Consider the following 27,360-nt stretch of genomic DNA (forward strand, 5'->3'; position numbering starts at 1 on the left):
ACTCGATCGCGTAGCTATAGGTCACGTAGGAAACCGCACGCGAGATCGCACTCGGACGCTCTTTATGAAGTAACGTCACGGGAAGAATGTGGTATAGGTGCGAATCCACGGAAAACTGGGTGCGATTCTCGTGTAAGGGTTCTTAAGAAATGATAACACTCGGACGTTTATGTTTTTCACTGTTCATAAACGAAGACAACAATTATAACCCAAGTCACTATTTTTAAGTATGATAATTTAAAACTATCCGTTGAAAATAAGCATTTCAAAATCGCGGCAATGCAAGGATCAGATATGCTCCCAAAAAAATTGATGATTTTTAGACCAAAATAGAAGTGTCCGGTTTTTCATAGATTTGTTCATCTAATGCGTTGAGTATAAAGTGTTTGAATAGATGGAGAGCTTTTCCGCGTTCGAGCGCAAGTTCACGTCTGCTGAACATCTACGATGTTGGCTTTTACGATTAGGTATTTGCTTAGATTCTATTGGTGCGAATCCGTAGTTTATTGGCAATTATAATCACATACACTGTTGTCTCATTTGATTATTTCATTTGAAGACAGCTTTTATGAATTGGCTTATAAAGTATTTGATTTTTATTAACCCAAGTTATTTACGAAAATAAACATACATAATAATATTATTAGACAAATTATCATAGCTGTAAAAATTCTCAACTATTTATAATAAGAAGTATACATTTATACAGTATATTACAGTATACATTTTTGGTACACAGACATTTTTTGCTAAGAGGACAAATTGTGGTGGTATCCTCAGATCAGGGAAGTCTTTTCATCATTATTTTTGAGCACTTGGCTGTAATATTAGGAAATAGGGGATTGCCTTCGTCATCGACAGCATCCGCGTAATCTGCCGAACATCCCTCCTCGAATCCTGAACGCTTCGCCTGTAGCTGCGAAGCTTCCGCTGTAAACATTGTAGACGTCGCTGTAAATCCGTATTTCTTTGCCATGGCAGATCTAAAAGATTATGTTCATTACTAACATTCCTTATTTTATAATAATATATATAAATTATAACTGCAAGGAAATTCGTTTTTGAAATTTTCTCAAGTCAGTAAAATTGCACCCACTATACTATACATATGATATTACCTTGCATCAAGTATATGATAGCCAAGTTTTTGTCCTCGATATTCAGGCAACACGCTGAGACTTATCGAACTAATGAATTTATCTACGTTGTACGCCTTGGTAACATCGGCTTTACTTGCAAGCTTTTCAAAAAAGGTCCAAATTCTCATGAACTTCTCCGACTTAAACCCTTTCTAAAATAATATTGGCTTTCTTAATAATACAGATACAAAGTATAGGAAACGTTTAGAATCGTTGTGATGCGAAATTAGAATAAAAATAAAGTATTTAATATGCGACGAAATTGATAATATAAATCAGAAATGCTTTTGCAGTTGTTTGAAGTGTCCTTTTTAGGACACTTCAAACAAACTTACAAACGTTATAGAAATAGATAAAATTTTTAACCTTGTACTCGGCGAAATCTTTTCCAGTCTGCTCGTTGACAATAAATACTGCATTAGCTCCAACCAATTTTTCAGTCTTTCCATCAGAATCGAGCTTATAACAAGCTATAACAATCCCTTGATTTAGACCATATTTCCAGATGGTTTGAAAACCTTCGACTCCGTCTGGATCATCTTTGATGTCTTAAAAAATGTGTAACTCTTGTTTATGAGGTACTTAATTTATACTTTTATATCACATGGGTTGGAAAATAATATGAAAGTTGGGATTTCGTATAGATGGTATTAATTTTAGTGTAAATCATAGTAGGATAATATATAACTATTTGAACTTTGAAATTTTAAATCATTAAAAGTTATATTGGTTGCAATATTTGCGGAATAGTGCATATACATACTCAAGGATTTGCTAAGCGGTTCTTCTGCTAAGAAATACGTAGTCATAAGATCCAGAAATTCTTTTCGTCGATACTCATCATCTGGCACTTCTTGAACGGAAAATTTAACAGGCTTCTTTGTTCCATCTTCTAAAGTTTCATATCCATCGATTACTTTCCAGACGTTTAAAGGTCCTGTCGGTCGTTGCCAGCGAGCCATTTATTATTTGTTACCTGTAATTACTAAACTGTTTACTTACTATTTACCCTACGATGATGAAAGTGATCAATACCAAACTTTGATTACTGGAAACGAAAAGTATGCAATTATTCGAGAAAATTAACATAGACATGACGCTAGTCCATTGTGAATTTAAAGAATTTTAGGACCTCATCACCATCAGCTTCGCCCTACTCTTAATTAAATTTTCAAGTATGATTATTCATCTTTGAGAAACGTAATATAATTAATTACGATCAACGCCTCAATCGCATTCAACCTATTATATGTGTATTATTTATTTATGATATCAAATATAATAAATCTACTACTTTGGATGTTGTACACGCATTTTATATTTTTTATATCTGCATTTAGGAGATAATGGAACTTATTCGTTACTTAATTTTTTGGAGCAGATTATACCTTTTTTTAAATTATTAATTGCTATATAATTGTATGTATATAAACATCAAGTTTAGTAATAAAATCCACTTGAAAAAAATGCCAATGGACCCTTTTACAAGAAAAATACTGAACTATACTCAATTAAAAAAATCTCGGTTTTCATAAATTGAGTTCTTGTTCCAGAAATGAAAGCTCTGAAAACTGATAAAAAAATGGAAGGATGAATTAGCTCCACATTAGTAAAAGTTGTATCACTACGTTGATATATAATCGCAAACAAACGCACACTGAGGTTTATCAATAATAACCATATTTTCCTTGAGCAATATCATTGTTTCACAGAATTTCATCGCCTACGCACGACTCTCCCAAAAGTTGCGAAGCGTGGCTTAAAAATTACGGAATTGAAATGTAAAATGTCGAATAATTGGATAAAAGCACACGAAAGTTTACTTTTGCTTATTAAGTTAATTAAACTTGACTTACTGGATCCAGGTAAAAGTGTCTGTGGATAGAAAATAATTACGAAATATATAAAATTAGTGCCACTTTATCCTTGTCCAGCAAATCAATTTTGGTACGATAAAGTCGCAGTCGAAAGTATATAGTTATCGTTTATTTTTTAGCAATACTACGCAGTTATTTTATTTTTATTCGATTAAAAGTATACCACAACATTTCCAATTCTAGACAAAAGAATTTTGAAGTCCCATTTCAATAAATGCATACATTAAGGCAAAATGCCCAGTACTTGGACAGATATTTAGACACAAGTAGAAAGTTATTGATTTTGTATGGACAAATTGCAGTATATTAAAAACTTTTGACATCAACATTCAGCTAACACAATTATCTTTATAGCACAGTGTGGCTAAAATCCGCTGTTAAGTCACGAATAGGCGAGACTTGCGGACTTTAGCAGTCTGTGCTTTAAAATTGTATACGATACTCTTGACTTAAATGGTTCAGTTTTACACGGCGTTTAGTGCCCTCGCTATGCTCGGGTGTTAACTGCACCGTGTAAAAAATAACTATTTAAGTCACATGTATCGTAATGTACTATTCAATAAAAAAAAATCGAACCTCCAACAATCAGTTTTTACAATAAAATTAAATTTTCAAGAGTGGCATCAAAATGCCGTACAGTTGGACACCATTTGACGCGATTGGGCCAGTACTTGGACACGATTTTAACCTAGTAGTTGGACATTGTGATTAAATGTGTCCAACCACTGCTTTATGGAAATCGCGTGTTCGGCAAAGTTGAACAATCCTGAAAAAAATTGCTCTTATGGAACTCCAGAGCAGACTATTAAAACATCCTTTTAAATTTATTTTTGTAAAAAAAGTAATCAAAGCCGTGAATATATTATATTTGTAATGGTTTTTACAATGCTGATCCGTTTTAGTTTTTGAGGTTCCCTGGTAGAAAATTGAGCAGCGAAACTGGTGAGCAGACTAGTGACTGGCCAGTGCTACTGGCCAGTACGAAGTACATGTCACTGTCTAAGAACTGCCAAGTATAATTTATACAAATCTATTATACGAATAAACTGGTATAATAAGAAAAATCAAAACATATTTAATAATGATAATTATTTTTTGACGATAATCTACTTAAATCTACCGTTTACCCAAATAATTGTGATAATTTTTCAAATGTACGTGTTAAAGAGGCAAAAAGTAACAACTTAACCTAGTATGTTACGTAGTGTATACTACAGGTGGTACAGGCTGTCTGCTTATATCTTACTTATATTCATATAGCAGCACAATCAGTACCTACGCTGATTTCAGACTGAAATCAATATTGCAATCAGCATTGAATCAACGTTGATCGTTTTGACGGGGCATACACACATACATATAAGAGTATATACCAGATATAGTATACAGGTTGTATATGTTGTCTGCTATGTTATACAGCAGAATAACAGATAACACCACACACAGTTCTCACATTCTCAGTCAATGTTAAAAATGATATGGTATTCACTTGATCATTGATGATTAAATGTAAATTATAAAAAAGTGTCATCTATGTGCCCAAAGTCACCAATGATGAGGTCTGCAAAGTGAATTGCACAGATATTTTTATCTCATCAGTATGCGAGCCAGTTACTGTGAATGTCCAAATCTGTCATTATCATGCTAAATCCATGGTATTAAAGTTAGATGTCTGTTCTTTTGTGTGAAGACTTGTTAAATTATTTAAAAACTGACTGCCATGTCGAACCCTTAGGCTTTGGCGGCAAAATATACAGGTGGGTCTATACATGAAAGACGAATTCATATCAGCTAGAATGAATTCAACTAAATATGTTGTTTCAACATGCCAATACAAATTAATATGCAAATTTTTGGTCCTCTAGGTATGATAGTTTACAAATGAGAGCAAAATCAAATTTTTATTGGTTTTGATTACTTTTTTCACAGTTTTATTTTTGCTCTTATTTGAAAACTATCATACCTAGAGCATTGAAATTTTGCAACTTAATTTGTATTGGCATGTTCAAACAATATATTGAGTTGAATTCATTCTAGCTGATATGAATTCGACTTTCATGTATGAGCCCACCTGTATTTTTTGACGCCAAAGTCATAAGGTTCAAGGTGAAAAGCCGAACCAAGACAGTCAAATAAAATCTGACATGGCAGTCAGTTTTTTAATAATTTAACAAGTCTTCACACAAAAGAACAAACATCCAACTTTAATAACATGGATTTAGCATGATAATGATAGTACTTGGACATTGACAGAAACTGGCTCGCATACTGATGAGGTTGAAATATCTGTTCAAACCTGATCGTTGGTGACTTTCAGCACATCGATGACACTTTTTACACAGTACTTGCACTTACATAACACAAAGTCAGTCAGCACTGCATACTTGTACATACTTTCATATATGAGTGTATGCATCTGTAGGGCTAGGTTGACCCTTTTGACACATACCTTTTATACTAAAAGTTGACATTGAAAAATTGTCAAAAAACATATTTTTGATTATTTCTTTTGATTCTAAGTCATTTTTATTAATTTCCAATGCTAAAAATAGTAAGAAACGCACAATTGTTATTAGTTCTATTTTCAAGTCTGATTCCCCAGTCCTTGGCCAGTGACTGTGTCAAAAATCTGACGAAATAGGCACAGCGACTGGCGAGTCACTGCTGAATGTACTGGCCAGTTCAATATGAACTGCGTAGTGACTGCTAATAAACTGCTGAACATTTCTACCAGGGTTATATTTTTTATTTTATCACAATCGCGAATATTTTTGAGCATCCAAGTTTAGGGGTGAATTTTCATTTTGTCCAAGTACTGGGCATTTTACTTCTATGAATTGTTTTCGTGAAATTCACATACTTATACACAGATGAGACTTCGGGGATTTTTGAACGATTCATAAATACTCTATAAACAAATGTACTAAATCATACGCTTTCATTAATAAATAACCAAACAAAATAAATAAAACAATATAATAATAGGATTGAAAAATATTGCGATACAAAAATTATGTACTGCAAAGGAAAATATATTGTAAAGAATAAGATATCTGCACTATTTTATGTTACTAAATCAATTCACATAATTAATTCACACAATGTTTTTTTGACATTTAAAAAACATACCTCTTAATACTGCTGAAGAAATCAGACTGTCTTCTTCTCGTAGTATATTAGAAAATAAATTACGAAAATGTGATATCGCATCGTGTATTTATATCCTGATAACGCGTTCAAATACATGTGCGAGTGGGGGACTTGTATTTTGTATAGTTGTACGCGTACAGTGTTTATTTGTAGATAACTAGTAGCATAGATGTATGAAGATCACTTGTAGTAATCTTTATGTACACTTATACTATGCAGACATTGTAACAATTCTTTACCTTGAAAATGTCGATATTTTACATTGTTATCGATTTTAACGTTTCAAGAATTAACTAAGAAGAGTATCTCAATGTCAGTATAGTAATTATTTAATATGTTATAATTAAAAAAAAATTGTTTTGAGATGTCTGTAACTGAAATCTCGTGTGTTTAATCCCAAGACATTTCAGCCATGTGTATTATCATTATTAATTTAGAGTTTTTAATAAGAGTATATACCTACGTATTGTTTCTAATAACGTTGCAAGTATAATATTTAAATAATGGTAGAATTACATTATGGTAAACACTAGGTGTCGCACTTTATATGCACTCTAAGGAACAAGCTGCGTCGTTACGTGGCCAGTTCTCCCAGACTGAGACTTGGCGAAAGACGCAACCGTTAATTTTAGGTTTGAAAGGCGCAAACATAGATCAGCCCTTTCTTCTGCTTCTAAAAGCAAATTTAGTATGCTTCGCTCGTATAACTGGAAGATTTCACTGATGTGTCTTCCGCCCATGTCGCGTTATACGCGCATCCACGCACGCACTTATTCCTAATATTTAAATGCATATATATATATATATATATATATATATATATATATATATATATATATATATATATATATATATACACAAACACATACATATCTACATTGCATTCGACGTGCAGCATAAAATAAAACTGTGGATATTGTAAATTAATTTTCTAACTATCAGTTAAATACTTTAGACCACTCTAACCTAAAAATCGCAACTTTGTTGCTTATTTTTAGCCTACCGTGGTATACTATTATAATACGAACCTATATTTTGATTCTAATAATATTGAATTCTGTACTTGTAATGTGTTTTGTGTGTTTTAATCCAGTGATAAAACGTATAAAACTGACTTATCTTAGCCGGAAGCCAAGGAAATCCAATGACTACCGCAAAATTGCGATTGCACAAGGCATAATTTATGCCGATGGCTGTACTGTGATTTTAAAAAGTAGCAATTTGTTGTGAAACGCTATTAATACTATTAGCAAAAGAATTTTTCAGTTAATTTTTGAAAATATATTGAATATACAGCGATTACAAATGTTAAATAATAGTATAGTTGATAAAATTTATATCTTATTTTACGAAAAAATATCTATAAGAACAAACGTTAGTTTAACGAAAGTTAAAGGTTTACAAAAAATAACTTAAGAAATAACTTAATTACACAGAGTTATATGCAGTATTATGGAAGGTATTTTTGTTCAAATATAAGTTTTATTTTCTAAATCAACTTATAATCTTCTTAAACCATAAGGTTTCAGATAACTATAATTATCGATAGTTGCAAAATAGAATGAAATTGATTAATTTGATATTTACTTATAACTTATAACTGCCTGTGAAATGGCGATGAATTCGCTTCTCATAAGAATTTCACAAATAGTTAGTTTATAAATGAAAAATTGTTTAGTAATATAATCATCATAAATGATACGTACTACATTGTAGTAAATAAATTTATTTTACAATTTATTTTACAATTCATTAAAAAAAGAACCGATCAAAAGTATAAATGCAAAATTATAATTAAAAAGAGGCATTACAAAGCATTGGAAGCACCCGAACGTATACAATCCATCTTTGATCTTAAATATAACTATTCTGTATTTTCAGTCATCCCAAATCAATCAAAGCGAAATTATCATTCATACTCGTAAAACTAGTTATTATAATTTCAATATCGAATAAACGTCAAGGGAATTGTAATATAAAAGTATCGTGGAATAGGATGACATATTATTCCAGGTATTTGATCATGATCTTCATATCCGTAGCCTCGATGTCCGGATAAGCAGGTGTCCCATCTCTGTTCACTAGATTCGCATAATACTGTACGTGTGCAACTTTGAATCCAGCGCGCTCCGCCAGGACCTGAGATGCAGGCGATGTGAAAGTTGACGACGTTGCCTTAATGCCGTAATACCTTCCGATGTCTGTCCTGAAATTCGCAAAAAAACTTTCTTCAATATAAAATTGAAATTCTACAATATGTTCGTTGACATAACATTGGACCAAAGATAACAGGATTATATTGGTTTCATGTAAAGCTAACATATTCTTGTTTTCATTCTCCACGGTCAAGTTAATTAAAATGATAATCAGCTTTTAAGACGATCAAATATTCGATCAAGTTAAGCAAATGTTCGTTTACCGCACGTGTGCTCTATAATTAACGGTTTATTTAAATATATTTGCTCAATTGATTGTTTATAATGGAACGATCACCAGTATTATACGCATCAGCTTTGGAGAAAATGATCCAACGAGTGAATGAAGACTAAACAAAATAACCGCATAAAAGTTTTTATAGGTATGAAATGTTCCAATATATTTGGATATTATATACTTGCCTAGCTTCTAAAAGACGCTGTCCAAGCTTTTGTCCACGATAAGCATATGCGACACTTAAGCCAGTGGCGTAAATATACTTATCCACTCCGAAGATCTTGCAGACATCCGCCTTAAGCGACAGCTCGTAATACATTTTAAACAAACGAATGGACAGTGGCGATGAAAATTTTTTCTGAAAAAATATAAGAAAACATTTTTAAAAACACACCATATATTTAATGTAGAAACATTTACTTTTAAGAAATATAACAACACTTGGAATTTATTTTTTATATCCGTTATGTTAATTGTTACACTTGTAAAATATGTACTTTTACGAAATCATACAATTCATCAAGTTGCTTTATTTGTTGTCGTATATGTAATAATAAATTTATGGAATTTTTAAAAACGTGACATATCGACTCACTTCTTAGCCCAGATTAGTACAAAGATATTATAAAGTACGATAATATCGTAAAAACGAAGCCGTGATCGATAATATTACTGACTCACGTTACGCATGGTTGATTAATTAAAACTGAAAATAAAAAGTTTCTCTTCGGTATTAAAGATTTTATCACATCGCACTGATGTCGAAACAATGTTTTTCTTGCTGAAGCAATATATGCCTTCCCCTTTCTTATCTTCGATAAACATAAGGGAACGTGTTGCAAGAAACTTCATACTTCATAAAGATTGGAATCGGTAACTACATTTCACCTTACGCAAAATTTTTAAAAAATGCTCACCACGATGTCTACTAAACTAAGCTCCGAATAATCTGTTATCACAAGCAGCATGTTGACCGCAGCTAATTTTGATAGCCTTCCAAAATAATCGATCGTGAATGCACCGACGACTAAACCTTGTTGTAGACAATGTCTCCAGAGCATTATGGTATCCATAAGCCTTTTAGGATCATCTTTTGTTTCTGTAAAATTGGAGACAAATTTTTATACACGTATAAATAATTTTATTTTAGGAAACTGAACTGTGGAGAAATTCAATAGGTCACATTTTAAAATAATTTTCAAAATGTTTAATGGTATTTTATAATTATGACAATAAAGGGTTCTATTGAACTTTTTGGTAGTTGTGATGGTAACTTGCCATTGTAACTTTGTTATGAGCAGAATAATAAAAATGTAAAAACGCATCACGCTCGGTGTCACAGCCGAATTACGACCACGTGATAAAAAGTATAGGCATCGATCACGCATACAAAAACTGAAAGCGTATCGCGACATGATCAAACGCTTAAAATAACGATATAAAGCTGCATAATATGAATTAAGCTTACTCAAGCTCTTGCAGACCGGGTCATCGTTCAGGAAGTAGGTACACATGTGTTGGATGACCTCCTCGTGTCGATCAGGTGGTATCTCCTGGATTGATATCTTGATGGGACTCCAGGTGCCGTCCATCATCATCTCATAGCCGTCGATGATTTTCCAAACTTTAAGCGGACCCGGCGGCCGAATCCAGTCGGGCTTCTGCGCCTGGCCAGACATCTCTTATCGGCTCTGTAAAATTTTAATTGCATCAGTTTTACTGCGCTCGTTCACATTTTTGCGCGAATATATTTGCGTTCTGCGTGTTTTACTCTACTCTTCGCATACTTTTTTCGGAGTCGGATGCTTTTTTTCTCGCGATTTACTTTTAGTCAACGAGAAACTGCATCTCGCTGATTGGATATTTGTTGACAAATCAAACTTTGCTTTACACGTTTGTGAGATGTTCGTATCTGCTGCTGCGCAAAAATAATGACTCCGGCGTATGTATGAAACAGCCTCGATACGCATCTCGGTGCTTTCGATCGTTTGCATAATGGTACTTTTGTTTATTTGTTTTGCATTTGTAATGAAATGATAGTCTCATTGGCGTTTATTTTACATATAAATTTCTATAACTACACCCCTGCAAATTAGGATGGACGTTTCCTTTATTTATAATCATAATGATGTGATATTTACAAATATTATAGCACAAAAGCGTATGTGCAACGTAAAATGGAGCCTCTTTAGTACAGTACAGTATAATGTCGTTTGACCATTTGTGTATCTATATAAGTTACATAATTACATAACTAAAATTTATAACGATCTATATATACTCGCTTTCAGTTCTTTGTTGACAAATTCGATTGCATGGAATAAAAAAACATACTTGTGTATTTACCAAAAGAATATTTGCGAAATTTTATGTATATAACTATATGACGCAATGACATACAATAATAAATCATCAAATTTGAAATTGCAAAAATCTACAGAATATACTTTTGTTATTGACACTAAAGAGCGATACCTGAATATAACACTGAAAATAGCAATAACGTGTAAGTAAGTTATTATAAGAAATGTCGAATTTTGACCAAATTTTATTACGGAATCATTTAAAAACGCTTGATTTATTTTCCTTCGAATAAGTTCATTAATATAATTACATATTTATAAATTATAATTTTTTCCATTTACTTAATTAAACTTGATTACAATTTACAAAAATTATCTAAAGTTATTTACAAAAACGTCTATTTACGTATATTTACAAAAATTACTCTAAAGTTCTTTCGGTCAGAATTCCATCACGGTATAAAAACTGTGATGCGAATTTTTTCTTTCAAAATATATTTTTAACCGTACCCTGGTAGAACCACTCAGCATCAATCGGTGAACCGTTGGCCGAATTCGTAATTAAAAACGACACGCCATGGTTATATTTTACTGTCGGGTATATCTAAAACAATTTCCTCGTAAACATGTTATAATATAGATGGTTTAATTAATTACCATATGAGTTAAATTTATAAGAAATTTAGATATTTATTTTGGAAAAAAATTTTCCATATGATTAACAAGTTAACCACAACAAAAATGGTTAACTGTCTACCAGGGTAGGTATAAGAAGAAAATCTGTATGCAATGGTGCAAAATCTGATGCAAAACAATAATTTCACAAGCATTCAACCATAATAATAAAATATACCCTATTAATTAACATAGGGATATTTGCATGATCATTAATAGTATATTATTGATCTGCATCGTATAACTACGACTAATTAACTCATTACCAAATAACTAATACATACATCAGCGCGACATGAGTGGAGTCTATTAATTACTCTAAATGACGGTGTCGCTATTTGCAAAATCCATTATTATCGGGTTAAAAATTTCTGCGCTGAACTGAACTGTCTGGAGATAAAAATAACTAATTAACATTTTGATAAAACCGCGCCGAGTCATCGTGAATTTTCCACATTATATAAAACACGGAGGATCACCAAGGCAGCCTCTCGCATCCCAGAGACACGAGACAACATTCGATATGAACTTGAACACTATATAGGTATACGACTACTCACGAGATCGAAATGCACACCTGTTTCCCTTCGAAGGCCTGACAAAAATCGATATAGGTATGTAATAGCTAAAAATCAAGACAGAGATGAGAGTTAGCGTTTATTATATGTGTTTCTTGGATCGTCGTCTAGTTCATTCGAAGACTCATGTGCGCTCGGCAAAAACCAAGTGTCGAATACAGCGCAATCGAGACCGCACAGCTCTGCGCTACTCGATCGAACTGTTTCGTCTGCATAGCAGCGCCAGAGAGGACGGACTTCAGAACGTGCTTTGTGCTTGCGCGTGTATATATATATATATATATATATATATATATATATATATATATATATATATATACGCGCGATAGTATATAATGATTATATATATACATACATACATACATACATACATACATACATACATACATACATACATACATTACAGACGATAAGACGGCGTGTATGCAAGGGACGAAACCCCGTTAATTCGAACGCGAGTCAAAGCTTTATTTGCGCTGAGCTTGCGGAGAGGTGTCAATATTCGAGCGTTTTTTCTCCCGTTATTAAGCTGCGGAAGTTATGATATTATGAGAACAACTTTTTAAAGCCATACACTTCTTTTTGTGCGCAGGGGTGTATCATCGATTGAATGTGCGCGAGCTGAGCGGCACGTGATGATTGAGGCGAAAGTTCTGGATTGAGATGAATACTTATATACATTAATTAATTTGGATACATTAAAACGAAAGAACAATAAACGATTTTATTTCTATAATTATTAATCAAAATTAATATGATATATATGACAAACGTTTTTATTCAACAAAGTTATTATAGATTAAGCATATTTTATTGCAGGTGATACTTGTTAATGCACAATTATATGTTATCTTTTAATAATGTTGTTTATTTTGTGGTATGCTACCATAAATATGGTGTATAGGTGCCTACATACATAAAGATTTAATATGTTTACAACAAAGCGATATATATATATATATATATATATATATATATATATATATATATATATATATATATATATATATATATATGCTATGTTTTTTACGCATAATAAAACCCAGATGATAAACAAAGTTATTTTCCGCAACATTCAGAAAAACGTTTGTACTTCAATAATGTTATATATATACATTATTATTGCATTCTTTATTTATTTATTTACGGCGAGCTATTTGTTAAAATTCATTTTGCGGAAAAAGTAATGTATATAAAACCGATGAGATAATCATAACGATGATTTGAAATAGAGTATAAATACGTTCGTGAAAGCAGTACACGGCACAAAAAGCGTTGAATGGAAGCATTTGTAATAATTACAGAAGCATGATCTGTACGCAATTTGTATATTTAAGTATAATATTGATGGATTAAACTTTATATAAAATACAAATAACAGTAGCATTCCCGCTTTCTACATACATCTAAAAGGGTTGTAAAAGCAATAAAAATAGGCTCTTAGACACAACATGGCACACGTTACAAATTTTTTCTATACCCTCTTCCCGATCTTTTGCAATTACCAGATTCAATATTTACATAGTCGGTATACGTCTCCAACAATAATAATTAGATCGGCCAGTTTCACATAATCGTTAAAACTTTTATTTTTCCATCGCAGCTACACGGACTTCGAAAGAATTATCTGGTGGCTTAATTTGCGCAACGAAAATGTCCCGGGGTAAAAAGATACGGTCGCTCAAAGCCACATCATTATACCTAATAATGACACAACATTTTAGCTCTTGCGCAATTCGCTCAACTCTGCATCAGCGATCGCTACCCCCAAAAATCGGTATTATAAGTATTATTACCGTATAAGTACGTATACTATCGAGAAAGCTACATATTTAAAAAAGAAGAACGAAATCCGCCTACATATAGAAAAGAACAATCAGCGTACGTGACTATTCCAATATAATAGATTATAAGTATACATATGATGTATGTGTATCGGTACCAGCAATAAACAGCGCGTCCGAGAAATGTTGCCAAGTCAGCCCCTCTTATTAAGTAGTTTGACGCATTCACACAGCAGCGGCGGCACAATATGCAGCAACAATAATAATAATAATGATGTATATGCGTGTATACTATAGCGGAGCGTGGAACTTAGTTATATAGCAGTCAACTGTATATTGTTAATATGTACACAGAGGCGCGGCAAACACAAGACTGAGCGCCGCGCAACTAGTTCGGCGCACACATGCTCATTACCGAGAGCTATAAAGCTTCGGAAAAAAAGCGCAAGCCATTAGCCGGCTCGAAAAGTTTTGCGCGACCGCTCCAGTGGTACACTTTATTTCTTCTGTTCTATAGACGCTCTTCTATATGCATATATGTTTATGTGTATACAGATACTTCCGAATGTATGTGTTTGTAAATAGCTTGGAGATATCAGTTGCTGCGAGAGATACAGCTAATCATGTGCCGACGTCGCCGCCTTCGACGAGCGAGAAATGATAAAAAAAGAATCGAAGGATTCCACGAGGAGATTGATTAGCGCAAGCGATCGTGTGGGTGTATGTAGGCACGTACGTGTGATCGTTGGAAATTGTTATTGTGAGTGGGAGGTGTACGGAGAGGCTTATTGTCGAACGATTTCGGAGTGAGGTGCGCATGCGAAGGTTTATTTTTATCAATTCAGAGAGATTTTATATTATTCCCGAATGTACAATGCGGAAATTGATTGATGGAGGCGCACTGTATGTTGAGTCACATTTTGACGTTGTCGTATCTTTTTTGGTCCTGTGAATTTTAAGAGCTCGTTACATATATTGAGGAATTATGCTTGAAGAGAAAATAAGAAAATTTGCGGTTGAAATGGATTTTTTAATACCGAGGTTGGTTTAGCTGATTGTTTATCTGCGTGTGGGTGATTCACAGCATTGAATTTGTAGTTTACTTGAGAAATCGGTTCACGGTTTCATTTGGTTTCATTGCATGTTCTGAATATTTCTGGGTAATCGCGAGAGTGCAAAATTTAACGTCTTTTTGTATGTCAGAAAAAACTTAAAACTATTTTTTTTATATATATTAATGATGCAAATAATTTCGTCTTTAAATTCGAATGAAATGGAATAATTAAATCAACATTAATATGAAATATCGAGAAAGATATTATTTCTGTAATTATCATATTACAGCAACAATTAACTTGACGCATTTTAAAATGGAATAATAATTTGTAAATAAAGACTATTTGCTATTGAAAAAACTTTAGTAGTCGCTATTATTATTACTGTAAGAGCTAATAAAAATTATAATCAGTAAAATAATTTAAGCCACTAAAATAAGATTTAAAAAAAATTTATTTAGGTAATAATATATAATAACTATATAAATAAATCTATTTATTTAATAGAAAAGTCTGTTTTAAAGTCATAGTTATCGTCCGTCTTTAGGTTTACTCCACTCAAGACATCAGCCAATACTCCAGCTTTCTTTGCTAAAAATGAAAAAACTTGTATATAATAAACTGTATCTGCTATATAAGCTACTTTAAATATTTTATCATTACTAACCACTTCTTGCCGCTTGTTTCTTCTGTTTCTTAAACGCCAGCTTCTTAATTTGATTCAATTGCTGATTCCCTTCTATTTCGAATATGGGGTCGACTTTCTTTTTCCTTTGAACAGGTACATTTTTCTTATCATCTGCCGTCTTCTTTTTGTTTCCTTTTTTACTTTGAACTTTTACCTCCTGTAATAAAATTTTAGCAAATACATTATTATTAACTGTGATTTCACATAAATGTAATATAATACAAATCATTGAATTGGTAAAATAAAAAATACGCATGTCGATTTATACTTACAGATTCATTTTCTCCTTCAACGTCCATAGTTGACTCGACAGGTCCAGTACTGGAAATTTCTAATGGGTCTAGTACAGACTTTGAACTGTCCGATGCCAAACTGTCCAGCACCATTTTTTCTTCAGCAGCAAAGCTCTCAATGTCGAATTCTTTCATAGAAGAAGTCAAAATACTAGCAGAGACATGTGTATTTTTATCCTCAGGTGGTACAGTGTAATACCTAGCAAAAAAAATAATAATTAGTTATAGACTTCATATTATATTGTAACAAATTATAAAGAATCAACCGATATCTGTTTACCTTATTTTGCCTGAATTCCAATCTGTAAGAATGCTACGTGCAGCAGCTAAGGTATCAGGTATGCCACCTTTTCTAAACTTTCCCATCCTAGCAGCTTTCTTGGCAAAGAATTCTTCTGGCGTCGTGAATTCAGTTACATCGTACATCTCCATTAATTGGTGAGTTGAAATACGTTTTAAGATCACACTTGCAGGCGTGAAAGGATCGTGTAAAGATTCAATCTTTACGGCATTTTTCAATGCGACAGCCGATGCATCGGCATCCTTTGAGTTTTCAAATACTATGCCCGGCGAATCTAGAAGCTTTATTTTAGAATCAAGTTGTACAACTTGCATTGATTTTGTGACACCTATAAGTGTAAGAAAATTAATTAGTAAATTCAATTTTTTAAGTACATATGCAAAAAATCATTGATTAATCTATCATCTTTACCAGGTGTATTTCCAATGTTACAAGCCTTGCTTCTTTTCAATGAATTTATGACACTAGATTTTCCTACATTGGGAAGACCCACCACACCGACATGAATACTAGCCTTAGTATTTCCGGTACTTCTACAATAGTTACCAAGTAAAGATAACAATAATTCTGCTCCGAAACAAGTTCCACCTTGGATATTTTCTTCACTTTTTTTGCCAAGCTTTCTTCTACCCAGCCTCTTTGCCTGGTCTTGTGTGGAAGATTTGAATGCAACTGCGGGTAAACTTTTACGCAAATACTTCAACCATTGATCTAAATTTTCTCGTGGTACAAGATCTGCTTTGTTGAGTACAATCACAAGCCTTTTATTTCCTTTTGCTAATCTTACAGCTTCCTCCACTTGCTTGCACCTAGTTCCAAGAGGATCTCTAGCATCTACAACTTCTAGAATGACATCTGCTTCGTCCAAGACTTTCTTAAACTCTTTGTAGTAAGCTTTAAGAGAATTTTCTTCTTTCTTTCCGAATTTCTCAGTTTTATTGCTATCCGTAATAGTTTCTAACGAATCATGTTCCATTTGTTTGTTTTCTGCATTGGCTACCAAACCTGCTAAGCCAGCCTTTTCGAGTTCCTCGCGTTTTCTCTGTTTTGCTTCTTCTTTACGTTTCTGTTTTTCTTCTTCCTTCTGCTTCTTCAATGCCTCTACTTCTTTTAAGATGTCTTCTTTGAAAGGACATTGATTAGGTACTTGAATAATCTTCTGTTTTTCTGTGATCAAGCACAAAAATATTAAATATAATACAAATTTGTAATAGATAAATAGTGCTTACAAATCAATATTTACTCTTAGGATGCTTTTTTGCTTCTTTCTTCAATTTTTTGTTGTGATCTCTTACTTTTTTCTCAATCTTGTAACGCTTACGTGCCTGAATTCTCTTACTGGATTTTTCTAGAATAGGAAAAAAAACGTAAATATGCTAGAATACTCATATATGATTACTTATTAAATGCCAATATATTATAAAAACATTTAGCTTTGAATAAAAACGAAATATAAATTCGGCTAAATATATATACTTCTTATTTATAAATTTACTCTTACGTAAATTCATGTAAACTAATGCCTTATTAAATACTTGATTAAAAAAATGGATCAAAATACTTACTCAGGCAAAACTTTGCCATTTTTGCGTTTTAATTATTTGTTATACTATCAAAACAAACTCAACACTCATTTGCTATCTCAGAAACGTACGTAAAAACACCTCACAACAAAACACGTGCTTGTCATGAATTTTAGGTTATAATTCACATTAGCCAACGAAGATAGACCTTAATAGAAGCGCAAAGCCCCATCCTAAAGTGAGGCACCCCGAGCGGTAACATGAGATGCGCGATCGATAACATACCGCTCGGGATGGTAAAATGTTTTTTCTTATCCTTAAACCCAAATAGGCCCACAACTTAAATATTACATCGACTTATTGAAAGTTGTCGATAACGTTAGTCCAATGGACAACGTACTCGACTGTCAACCCTTTTGATCCGAGTTCAAATTGGGTGCGATTTTTTTTTTAATTCGTACACATACAAGCCAGCATATGGTTATTATTATGGTTATTCTTATTATTATTATTTATGTTACATTAAATATTCGAATTATTTCATATTCATAAAATGCGTTTAAATAAAACACATTATTCTTATAGAATTTATGTACGAGTAATTAACATTCCCTCAACATTAATTTTTTTATAATATTCATGCTATATCGATTGTAAATGCATAATATAATCATATTAACGCAATCAATTTAATGTTCATCCAACGATGTCTTCATATATCTTACTTTATGCAAGAGGAATTCTATTATTATCAGTAAATGAACAAAATCTGAGCAATAACAATTGTATATTTGTATCATTATTACTATATGATTGTAAGACCTTAAATCACAAAATGTATTTTTTAAATTTGAAAATCATTAAAAAAGGCGCGCGAAGTCGCGGTCGCGTATGTGTTTACACGCGCGAAGATCGTCTATTGTTTTTAACCCTCAATTATCAGTAAGCTGTCAAGGCAGATTTTTTCTCACCTCGTTTTATTAAATAGATGCAGATTCAATCAAATTAGGCGAGTATTTCCGTGGTTTACTTAGGGCTATAGGCGAAGGACTCCACGGTTTTATTTGGAATAATTATGTAAAAAGATTTTTTTCAATTTCCGCGTTTTATCTAATTATTTATTTGTTAGTTAATTCAAATTATATGTATTAGTTATTCCAACCTTGTTATATAATTAATCCCAAATAAATAAATAAAAATGTCCAGCGCGCTAACAACAGTACCTCAAAGGTAGTGTGGAAATCTGTTGAAGCAATAAAAAAAATCATTAGAATATTTTATATATAATAATAAATTATAATATATTTTATTTCAACGCATTTTATAAATATAAAATAATTCGAATATTTAATGATGATAATTAGAAGAATAACCATAATAATAACCATATGCTGGCTTGTATGTGTACGAATTAAAAAAAAATCGCACCCAATTTGAACTCGGATCAAAAGGGTTGAGAGTCGAGTACGTTGTCCATTGGACTAACGTTATCGACAACTTCCAATAAGTCGATGTAATATTTAAGTTGTGGCCCCATTAGGGTTTAAGGATAAGAATTTAGGGTATAATTGGCTTATTCGTGTTGTTTAGTACTTATTTTTAGTTGTGCACAGTCTTTACGCATTGTCAACAGTAATTAGCATAGTTGCAATGCATAGCTTTACCATTGCACATAGCGAAAAAACATTTTACCGTCCCGAGCGGTATGTTATCGATCGCGCATCTCATGTTACCGGCAGAACGTCAGAATTAGATGGACGCGCCGCGCGTAGTCGGGGTGCGTACTAGCGCTCGGGGTGCCTCACTTTGGGATCCCATACAGCACGACGTGCGGTACGTCAAGAGCACGTTGTGCCGGCACGTGGTGTTATCTGGGATGGGGCTTTGCGCTTCTATTAAGGTCTATGATCTTCGTTGCCAGTAGGCCTTCTTCGCAGCACGAAGTTTACAAAAGCTACAGTGTGTGGCGCTGTTTCAGCCGTTTGCAGCTCTTTGTGCCTCCTGCTATTTAAAAAAATTCCTAAGCATTTGTTATTTATTGTTCACATAAACTGAAGAATATGATTGAAAAACGAATTTTTATTAATATTAAAATTTACACGTAAAAACTAAGTTATAAACCCGTTTATAAAAAAATTTTAAATTTGACGTAATTATTTTCCCCATCTTGGACTAGTAATCGATTCTCGATTCTCGAAAGCTGTTCTTCCCACCCAACTTACTTACAGTTCATAACCTCTTACATTTAGCCACAAAAGCCGAAAATAAGAGAGCCGCAAATAATTATTGGTTGATAAATAGAAGAATCTAAAATTAAATTAGATCATAATGACGAGTGCTAGTAGCGTAACTACAAATCCCTCCACGTTACTACCTCTCGGTAAGTGTGTATTAAGAAAAATTTTGCTCATAAAAGTTTTCCAAAATTGTTTATTATATTTCAATTTATTGTTGTGTACTTTTATACAAATGTACATTGATAATTTATTATCTTCAGAACTGGTAGATAAATGTATTGGATCGAGAATACACATCATTATGAAAAATGACAAAGAAATTGTTGGAACACTGAAAGGTTTTGATGATTTTGTTAATATGCTGTTAGATGATGTGACAGAAAGCGAAGCTACTCCAGAAGGAAGAAGAGTCACAAAATTGGATCAGATTCTCTTGAATGGAAACAATATCACAATGGTAATGTCTAATCATTCTTTATTTCTCTTTTTCTAAATGTTCATTGTATATCATTTGTATAAAATATGGTACAGTGTATACATTTTTATTAACATTTTATTAACAATTCAATTCACAATTATGTTTATTTTTTACAGCTTGTACCTGGTGGAGATATGCCGGACACGTAAAAACTTCATGGGATCATCATAAACTATTTTTATACTTATTAATATTAAAAATAATACATTTAAGAATTAAATAAAATTTGCTCTAAGGTCTATAATAATATTATTACTTTTCTAACCAGTTTAGTTCTTTAATAATCTGTAAAAGACTAGGTCTATCGTCAGGTCTCATATTCCAACTTTTTCTGTACAAATCTTTATACTCCCCTTGAAAGTCATCATTCAAATCACAATCTGATGGAGTTATACCTTTGCCTGTAAGATATAAAATTGTATGCTTGTGCAAACCTGAAAATGGAGGAGTTCTTGAAAGCATTTGCCAAGCTAAAACCCCCAACGAATATATATCAGATGAAGGTGTAGGAATATTACCCCGAACAACTTCGGGAGCAGCATATCCTGGAGTTCCCTGAAATTATTCAAATAAAAATGTTACCTAGATCAACACTAAAAATGCTTGTTTCAAAATGATTTAGGAATAATGAGTAAGTTCCTTTTTTATAATGTATTGTGTTTATAATTTGAATAATATAGTATTTATTACTAATACTTATACATAGCTATATATAAATCTAAAAATGTGAATGAAAATGACTTACATGAAAAACTGAAGTGGTTTCAGTTTCTTCTATGAAAATAGCACTTCCAAAATCGGCTAGTTTTGGTTGATTATCTGAACCCATTAAGACATTTTTGGGTTTCACGTCAGCATGTACAACACCCATTTTATGACAGTATTTCAATGCCTCTGCTATTGATATCCAAATAAAAATCCTTTGTTCGCTTCTGATAGGATTTTGTTCAAGTATATTTTGTAATGAATTACCACATAATTCCATAGTAACTAATGTCATAGCAGGTCCTTCATCAACTTTCAAAATTCTAACAATATTGGAGTGTCTTAAAAAAGATACTTCTTTTTCCATGTCAATAGAACTGTCTATCCTTTTATTATTCTTTATTACCTTAGCTGCTACTTCCTTACCTAAATAATTTAATCACTTGCGTGTATTTTTAAAAGCTTAATTAAATAATATAATTACACATACCTATTAATACCTTTATAAGATGCTTTATAAACTGTCCCAAAAGCTCCATTCCCAAGCACTGTGCGACACTCATCTAATAAACCTTCATTGACAATCCTTCTTTTGTATGGAGTGTCAATTTTAAAAATCGGAGATTGAAGACCATTCAAAATATTTTCTGCACTTAATGAGTTTCTGATTGGAGTCTTAGGACTTGAAGTTTGCCTAAATGATTTTGTTGCAGGAGACTTTGGACTTAAAGCTTGTCTAAATAACAAATCAAATAGATAAAAACCATGCGTATAAATGTATACTTAATATTGAGTTACTGTATGGAATCATACCTAATACTAGACACATTGTGAATTTTTTGTGGAGAAAGACATTTAATAATTGATATAGTTGCTCTTGGAGATGCCATTTGAAAAATCTAATGAAAATTTTCACTATATCGAGAATATTCTTCAAACTTCGATGGTTTGTTTAAAATACAAAACATTGGAATACTTTAGTAGTAATTATTTATAAATATTTGTTTGCTACATAAGTATTGACTATATGCCTTGAGCAGCTGACAAATGCTTGTCGTCTGCTTTCCAAATTGAAGGACAGGAGAGGTCACAAAACAAGCACATGCGTCTATTATAGAACTAAAGGTATTTAAAAGATAACTAGAAAAATAGAATTTTCGAAATTTTTATTTTTAATTAGATTTAGTTTTAATTATCTTAGAAAAAATGTTTAAGGAATTGTATGCAAAAGAAAAAAAAACGCATGTAAAGGGCAATTAAAATATTTATTTCTTATCCTTCTAATCTAAAGCATAAACGATTTTGCTGAGAGGCTCATTTTCTATTTTATTACTCATAATACTGTTACGTTAACTAGATTATTTACAATAATTTTCTATATATCATTCGATAACAATAAAATTCGTCGTAATCTCTCCATATAAGTAATTCATATTACAATATTCATTATAATATAAGATAATAGTAATAACAGTAGAAGAATACTAATGAATTGTCATAAAAGAATAATATAATAATTCTAAAATTAGATTCTTAACAATTTTTAAGTGTAATTGTGTAGTTTATGCAGTGAAAGCAAGCTGTTTCATAAGCTTTGTAGAAACATAATGTAAAAACTTACAGAAACTTCAATGTTTTAACAATATTTGTAAGTTACTACATGTATCTAAAGAATTTTATTTATTTCCAAAAATGGAACTAGAGCCATAACATTTTACTGTCTCGTTTACTCGAAGTACACGAAGAAGCAATAAATTTACGAGTTAACAGTGCATCTGTATTACCTTAAGTTTCGCTCGACCGCTTTGAATTCTATCACAATTAACTAGGAGGACTCATTACCAGCATCATCATCGATCATTAACTTTCTATAAGTTATACATAGCATTAATTTTTAATCTTGCAACAATAGTGAGCAAATTTGTTGTGCTGCACATTGTTTTTTAATTTAATTTTTTCATTTCGTTATTTTTTGAAAATATGTACCAACATTATAATTGATTTTCCTTCCTCTCTCTTTTTAACAATCAATATATTGACATAAATATATATTGATTATAAAATATTCTAGAGAATTCAAATACACTCTTTTTTATTATATTTCTTTGCTCTTTTTCACGTTTACCTGTTTTATGTTACACATATATCTTTCTCACTTAGCAATCTTTTTGTTAGCTACCTTATTGCAATACAACAATACATAATACAATCCACTATCACTTGGTCCATGTTCAAAACGTGTAATCCTCAGTACTTTGCATATTGTACTTATCATGATCTTTTACTATAAGTAGGCAAAATTGTTGAATTCACTTAGATTTACATTTATTTTCTAATTAAAGAAGTAACCATCAATTATTATTATCAATTTGTAATTTTTTTTTCAATATCCTTAGCGAGAGCTTCAGTATAATAAAAATTACAAGACAAAATAGATTTTTATATTTGTGAAATATTACCGTATCAGAGAAAGTCAAATTATAAAAATCCCTTGCTTCATCTAAGATCACCTATACCTTTTTCTTTGTTTCCATTGTTTTCAAATCTAGGAAAGCATATTTTTTTAAAAAGAGTAGCAAGCTTAAAAAAATATAAATTTTTCATCTTGTAGAAAATTAATATACTCTTTTTAAAAAATAAAAAAGTCATACTTCCTATGTGTATACAATATATATTCATCTTGAAATAAAATCGGTCCCTTTGTTTCTTTTTTGTCAAGAAAAATCATGAGTACAAGATATAGTTTCTATTTACCAGTACCTTCACACAGAAGCTTACAGGTCTTGAACCGACATGCATAAATACAGTTTCTTCTTTTGTAACAAAGTATATATTTTATTAATCTTTTCTTCCTACGTTGTAAGAGAGATTCGAAAATTATATTTTCATTTTATTTTTCGCTGTCATACCCTACACAGTTTTTATCGACGTCACGCTTTTCATACAATTTGAGCGTTCCTTAATGGACAGATCGTTTTAAACGCGTTCGAAGTATCCTTACATTTTTGTATCCTTTATACAAGTTTAATGCTCTCGACTTAAGAGGTAGTATCGATTAAGGTACACGTGTAAAGTGCAGCTAAATTATAAGCTAGGGACGGGATTTTACTAAACAGGTTTTACAATAAGAGAGTTTCACTCAAAATAATGAACGATGTAAAAATGAAACATTGATAATTTTGTTTCGCAATACGTATAAAATATTGACTAATTAAATTTATTGCAAAATTGATCGTTCATCTTTTTTATATTGAATTTATGTACACAGTTCATAAAAGAACTTTGACATGAAAGTAGGCAGTTTTATTGTGTCAAGATAAATTAAATTGGCAGATTGATCTTTCTGATATACTTAATGTAAAGTTGAATCAACGGTAATCGTTACCCTAAATCAGCAGTTTGTAGAAAATAAAGTAATGTTTTATAAATTTGATAAGTACAAATAAAATGAATTACAATTTTAAGTTAAACAATTAAGCGATAAAGTCGAGACGATTCGTTAGTATTTACTTTGGCACTCTCGTTTTTCTTCTTCTACCGCATCTTAGGCACTAAAACCGTCTCTAACCGACTCTTACGAGCACAAAACGCACGACGGCGACCGTAGCAGAAAATTGTAATCGCTTGTATTTCACTGTAACGACTGAAATTTCATCTGTTTCACACACAGATTAATATACTAATTGTACACGCAAGATTTTAGAATTTGTATGTCTTATTAGAGTTTGTTTGTTACATGTGTAGAATAGAATTGCGTTATTTCTTTTTTTGTCTTTTTTTTCTCCAAATTTATGGTTTATTTTTAAATATATGATTGTTGAACATTTTATGTAACAACATCTATGATAAAACGACAGTATTACAGAGAAATTTTTCTGCTAGGTTAACGAAAACAAGTTAAACAATATAGGGAAACGTTTATTTACAAGTTCTTATCCACCAGTGGATGCTTAGTTTTTACTCAAGTCCTTTGACACAATACAATAATGGAGCTCGAGAACCAGGGACGAGCACATCCAATTATACGTTGAAGCGTATTACCCTTTACCGTTTGCAGTGTTTTTACAGCTTTATATTTTATACGTCAAGTATGTTATAAAAATACATAGGAAACATTATACTTTTTGAAATCACGTAACGTATTTTACATGAAAATAAGGCGCTGATAGAGATATTTTAGATTTACATACGTCATACTATGCGTTTTTATAATTTTTATACACATTGTACATATTTACAAATAAACAAAAAAGTTTGATAAAAATGCTATAATTTTAAGCGCACAAAATATATTCTTCAAAAATAAAAGCGTCAAATTGATGCGTAAATAAATTAAGTAATTTTAATTATATAAATCCTATAGGGAAAAATCTTTTAAAAATCTATGCGCCTTCGTAATACACCTTTTTACAAACGAGATTCTTAATTATTAACAGTTATATTAACTTTAACTTTTTTTCTCACGTACCACTTCACAGTTTTAAAAAATCAATTTATTCGTACAAATTATTACACAAGCTTCAAATATCATGCATTTTGTTAACTTTAGAAAAAATATGCATGAAAGTTAAAATATCGTTATCGAAATAAAATGCCTTAAAAATCTAAAAATTTCGTTTAGACCCACTCAATGAATTGATGTCATGATAAAGAGAAACAAATCATGGATCCTTAGTATACTCAAAATTTAAAATGACATTCGTGTAATGAAGCGTACGAACAATCGTAATCGTAATATTATTTAAGTGTTTTAGGCTCTAAGAAAAAGTGATGTTTACAATAAAAGCGTAGAAACTACTCTAGAATCAATTGAATGTACACGTGCCTGGTGCATTGATTTCCAACATGTTGAGGGAGATATATAAATAACCAGAGTATAGGTCTACATACATATTGGAGGTAGTTTTATAGAAGTAGAATCAGCTGATAAAAGTAATTACGAATAAAAGAGAAAAGGGTTTATATAATAAGAGTTTCATAAAACCATCAGCTAAGATGCCACTAAAAGTACAATTTGACTGATATTTTTCAGAAATGATTTCATTGCAAAAATAGCTTGAAAATCTACTTATTCGTTAAATTAATTTATGTCACATTTTCACCTTTAATTTTTGTATTAAACTTGAATTTACTTAATAAATAAAAAAATGTTATAAAACAATAAATATTCATATTAACAACTTTATAATTGAAACAATTCTGTGCTTCAAAATTTTGTTCTGCGTTATTAATTAAAAGAACATTCTACTTAATATAAATCTCTCATCTCGTATAATAAAATAACAGATGAAAATATGACAGAAATCATCTTGATCTTATATTCCAAACGAGAATTGGCCTTCGCAAGTGCAAATGACCAAATACCTGTTTGCCGAAACAAGATTTGATAGTGAGAATCAAAAAGACGAAAAGAAGACGACTATGTAGGAATCCGAATAAGGCACTGGCATTTTTAACCAGGTAGCGGCGCCTCCTCGTAAAAGTCAGGCTCGTCTTCCTCGTTGTCCGGGTTCTTGCTGTCCAGTGCCCTGAGCTCAGCCGGACTGAAAAAGTGGGTCATTTGCGCCCTGAGTGGTATCATCAGTATGAGAAAGAAAGGTAGTGCAAGCGCAGCTTTAGTGCTCTTAACGGTCCAGAGGACTGCCAGGCAAGTTATCTGTACGAGCGTGAATATGTGCATTTTGTAAGTTTGCACACGACGGACGTAGTTGGCGGTGCCGTGGTGCTTGACGGGCATGAAGAACAGCTTCACGCGGTCAAACAGCTGTACGCCGTTCGTCGAGGAGATGCCCATGTAGAGGAAAACACCGAGCAACACAGACATCGGAACACGTCGTAGCAACGGTGCCATCAATACACTCACACCCACGAGGATGGCCACGAGCAACGAGGAGACGCGTTGCTCTTTAACTTCGACGATGTGAGGCTTGTCACCAGGTGCGTGGGTGCGCGACATCACCGTCACCGCGTTCACGTGCGTCAACGAACGCACCGAGGCAGCGCAACACCATGGAGCGCCAATCAGACCACAGCCGAAGTTCATCAAACAGACCACGACTATGTCCATGTGATAACCGTTGCCCTTGCGCAGCTTGCGCTCCTTCTTGTCGATTATCAACCTGCACATGGTAATAGAAGTTA

The 27,360-nt window shown here is 32.2% G+C and overlaps 6 protein-coding genes across 24 annotated transcripts in view; 1 reads left to right on the plus strand and 5 right to left on the minus strand.

Annotated features, from left to right (window-relative positions):
* Positions 1 to 485: 485 nt before the first annotated feature.
* Positions 486 to 7,337, minus strand: LOC100118005. Of its 8 annotated transcripts, none has more exons than XM_032598833.1 (5): positions 7,195 to 7,337; positions 1,903 to 2,115; positions 1,506 to 1,687; positions 1,119 to 1,291; positions 486 to 983 (listed from the first exon to the last, which is right to left on the minus strand). In XM_032598833.1, exons 2-5 carry the CDS (start codon positions 2,099 to 2,101, stop codon positions 782 to 784), a joined length of 756 nt encoding a protein of 251 aa, XP_032454724.1. In that variant the 5' UTR covers positions 2,102 to 2,115; positions 7,195 to 7,337; the 3' UTR covers positions 486 to 781. The 8 variants fall into 8 exon arrangements, with proteins under 8 accessions (XP_032454724.1, XP_008212187.1, XP_016844327.1 ...); XM_008213965.4 differs by lacking the exon at positions 7,195 to 7,337 and adding an exon at positions 6,146 to 6,243; XM_016988838.3 differs by having other exon boundaries at positions 570 to 983; positions 1,903 to 2,124.
* Positions 7,338 to 7,607: 270 nt separating this feature from the next.
* LOC100233150 (uncharacterized) lies at positions 7,608 to 14,327 on the minus strand. 4 transcript variants are annotated; one of them, XM_016988818.3, is made up of 6 exons: positions 12,138 to 12,366; positions 11,862 to 11,967; positions 10,068 to 10,290; positions 9,517 to 9,698; positions 8,785 to 8,957; positions 7,627 to 8,372 (listed from the first exon to the last, which is right to left on the minus strand). In XM_016988818.3, the coding sequence occupies exons 3-6, from the start codon at positions 10,276 to 10,278 to the stop codon at positions 8,171 to 8,173; spliced, it is 768 nt and encodes a 255-aa protein (XP_016844307.1). In that variant the 5' UTR covers positions 10,279 to 10,290; positions 11,862 to 11,967; positions 12,138 to 12,366; the 3' UTR covers positions 7,627 to 8,170. The 4 variants fall into 4 exon arrangements, with proteins under 4 accessions (NP_001136350.1, NP_001136351.1, XP_016844307.1 ...); NM_001142878.1 differs by lacking the exons at positions 11,862 to 11,967; positions 12,138 to 12,366 and adding an exon at positions 14,098 to 14,327 and having other exon boundaries at positions 7,608 to 8,372; NM_001142879.1 differs by lacking the exon at positions 11,862 to 11,967 and having other exon boundaries at positions 7,608 to 8,372; positions 12,155 to 12,357.
* Positions 14,328 to 15,430: 1,103 nt separating this feature from the next.
* Positions 15,431 to 18,203, minus strand: LOC100117929 (guanine nucleotide-binding protein-like 3 homolog). Its single transcript, XM_001601992.6, has 7 exons — positions 17,842 to 18,203; positions 17,520 to 17,624; positions 16,688 to 17,443; positions 16,256 to 16,604; positions 15,955 to 16,174; positions 15,662 to 15,839; positions 15,431 to 15,585 (listed from the first exon to the last, which is right to left on the minus strand). The coding sequence occupies exons 1-7, from the start codon at positions 17,858 to 17,860 to the stop codon at positions 15,491 to 15,493; spliced, it is 1,722 nt and encodes a 573-aa protein (XP_001602042.1). The 5' UTR covers positions 17,861 to 18,203; the 3' UTR covers positions 15,431 to 15,490.
* Positions 18,204 to 19,627: 1,424 nt separating this feature from the next.
* On the plus strand, positions 19,628 to 20,758 carry LOC107981936 (U6 snRNA-associated Sm-like protein LSm5). The gene is made up of 3 exons (XM_016988832.3): positions 19,628 to 20,179; positions 20,297 to 20,493; positions 20,631 to 20,758. The coding sequence occupies exons 1-3, from the start codon at positions 20,128 to 20,130 to the stop codon at positions 20,661 to 20,663; spliced, it is 282 nt and encodes a 93-aa protein (XP_016844321.1). The 5' UTR covers positions 19,628 to 20,127; the 3' UTR covers positions 20,664 to 20,758.
* LOC100117851 (serine/threonine-protein kinase mos) lies at positions 20,492 to 22,274 on the minus strand. The gene is made up of 4 exons (XM_016988827.3): positions 22,033 to 22,274; positions 21,720 to 21,955; positions 21,260 to 21,645; positions 20,492 to 21,069 (listed from the first exon to the last, which is right to left on the minus strand). Exons 1-4 carry the CDS (start codon positions 22,107 to 22,109, stop codon positions 20,767 to 20,769), a joined length of 1,002 nt encoding a protein of 333 aa, XP_016844316.1. The 5' UTR covers positions 22,110 to 22,274; the 3' UTR covers positions 20,492 to 20,766.
* A 191-nt stretch (positions 22,275 to 22,465) lies between these two features.
* LOC100117814 (anion exchange protein 2) overlaps positions 22,466 to 27,360 on the minus strand; it is a 63,943-nt gene continuing 59,048 nt past the window's right edge. For 3 of the 9 annotated variants that reach the window (XM_008213959.4, XM_016988825.3, XM_008213960.4), the window contains one exon: positions 24,113 to 27,338. In XM_008213959.4, the coding sequence (XP_008212181.1) occupies positions 26,672 to 27,338 (667 nt within the window). In that variant the 3' untranslated portion in view covers positions 24,113 to 26,671. Of the gene's footprint in view, positions 27,339 to 27,360 lie in introns of all 9 variants that reach the window. The other 6 variants (XM_001601905.6, XM_032598882.1, XM_032598883.1 and 3 more) reach the window with 3 other exon arrangements.

Source organism: Nasonia vitripennis, chromosome 1 (genome assembly GCF_009193385.2).
Source record: "Nasonia vitripennis strain AsymCx chromosome 1, Nvit_psr_1.1, whole genome shotgun sequence".
Classification (NCBI taxonomy): domain Eukaryota; kingdom Metazoa; phylum Arthropoda; class Insecta; order Hymenoptera; family Pteromalidae; genus Nasonia; species Nasonia vitripennis.

Excerpts from the sequence above, each read along its gene's own strand:
- LOC100117851 (XM_016988827.3), bottom strand. The coding sequence starts at position 22,109 with ATGGCATCTCCAAGAGCAACTATATCAATTATTAAATGTCTTTCTCCA. Across the intron at positions 21,646-21,719 it reads TTATAAAGCATCTTATAAAG|GTAAGGAAGTAGCAGCTAAG; the intron begins GTATTAATAGGT and ends TAAATTATTTAG. Across the intron at positions 21,070-21,259 it reads AAACCACTTCAGTTTTTCAT|GGAACTCCAGGATATGCTGC; the intron begins GTAAGTCATTTT and ends GAATAATTTCAG.
- LOC100233150 (NM_001142878.1), bottom strand. The coding sequence starts at position 10,278 with ATGTCTGGCCAGGCGCAGAAGCCCGACTGGATTCGGCCGCCGGGTCCG. Across the intron at positions 9,699-10,067 it reads CCCGGTCTGCAAGAGCTTGA|AAACAAAAGATGATCCTAAA; the intron begins GTAAGCTTAATT and ends CCAATTTTACAG. Across the intron at positions 8,958-9,516 it reads TTAGTTTAGTAGACATCGTG|AAAAAATTTTCATCGCCACT; the intron begins GTGAGCATTTTT and ends ATATTTTTTCAG.
- LOC100118005 (XM_032598833.1), bottom strand. The coding sequence starts at position 2,101 with ATGGCTCGCTGGCAACGACCGACAGGACCTTTAAACGTCTGGAAAGTA. Across the intron at positions 1,292-1,505 it reads AAGATTTCGCCGAGTACAAG|AAAGGGTTTAAGTCGGAGAA; the intron begins GTTAAAAATTTT and ends ATATTATTTTAG. Across the intron at positions 984-1,118 it reads TATCATATACTTGATGCAAG|ATCTGCCATGGCAAAGAAAT; the intron begins GTAATATCATAT and ends ATAATCTTTTAG.
- LOC100117929 (XM_001601992.6), bottom strand. Across the intron at positions 16,175-16,255 it reads TGGAATTCAGGCAAAATAAG|GTATTACACTGTACCACCTG; the intron begins GTAAACAGATAT and ends TTTTTTTGCTAG. Across the intron at positions 15,840-15,954 it reads TTGAAGGAGAAAATGAATCT|GAGGTAAAAGTTCAAAGTAA; the intron begins GTAAGTATAAAT and ends ATTTTATTACAG.
- LOC107981936 (XM_016988832.3), top strand. The coding sequence starts at position 20,128 with ATGACGAGTGCTAGTAGCGTAACTACAAATCCCTCCACGTTACTACCT. Across the intron at positions 20,180-20,296 it reads CTCCACGTTACTACCTCTCG|AACTGGTAGATAAATGTATT; the intron begins GTAAGTGTGTAT and ends TATTATCTTCAG. Across the intron at positions 20,494-20,630 it reads ATGGAAACAATATCACAATG|CTTGTACCTGGTGGAGATAT; the intron begins GTAATGTCTAAT and ends TATTTTTTACAG.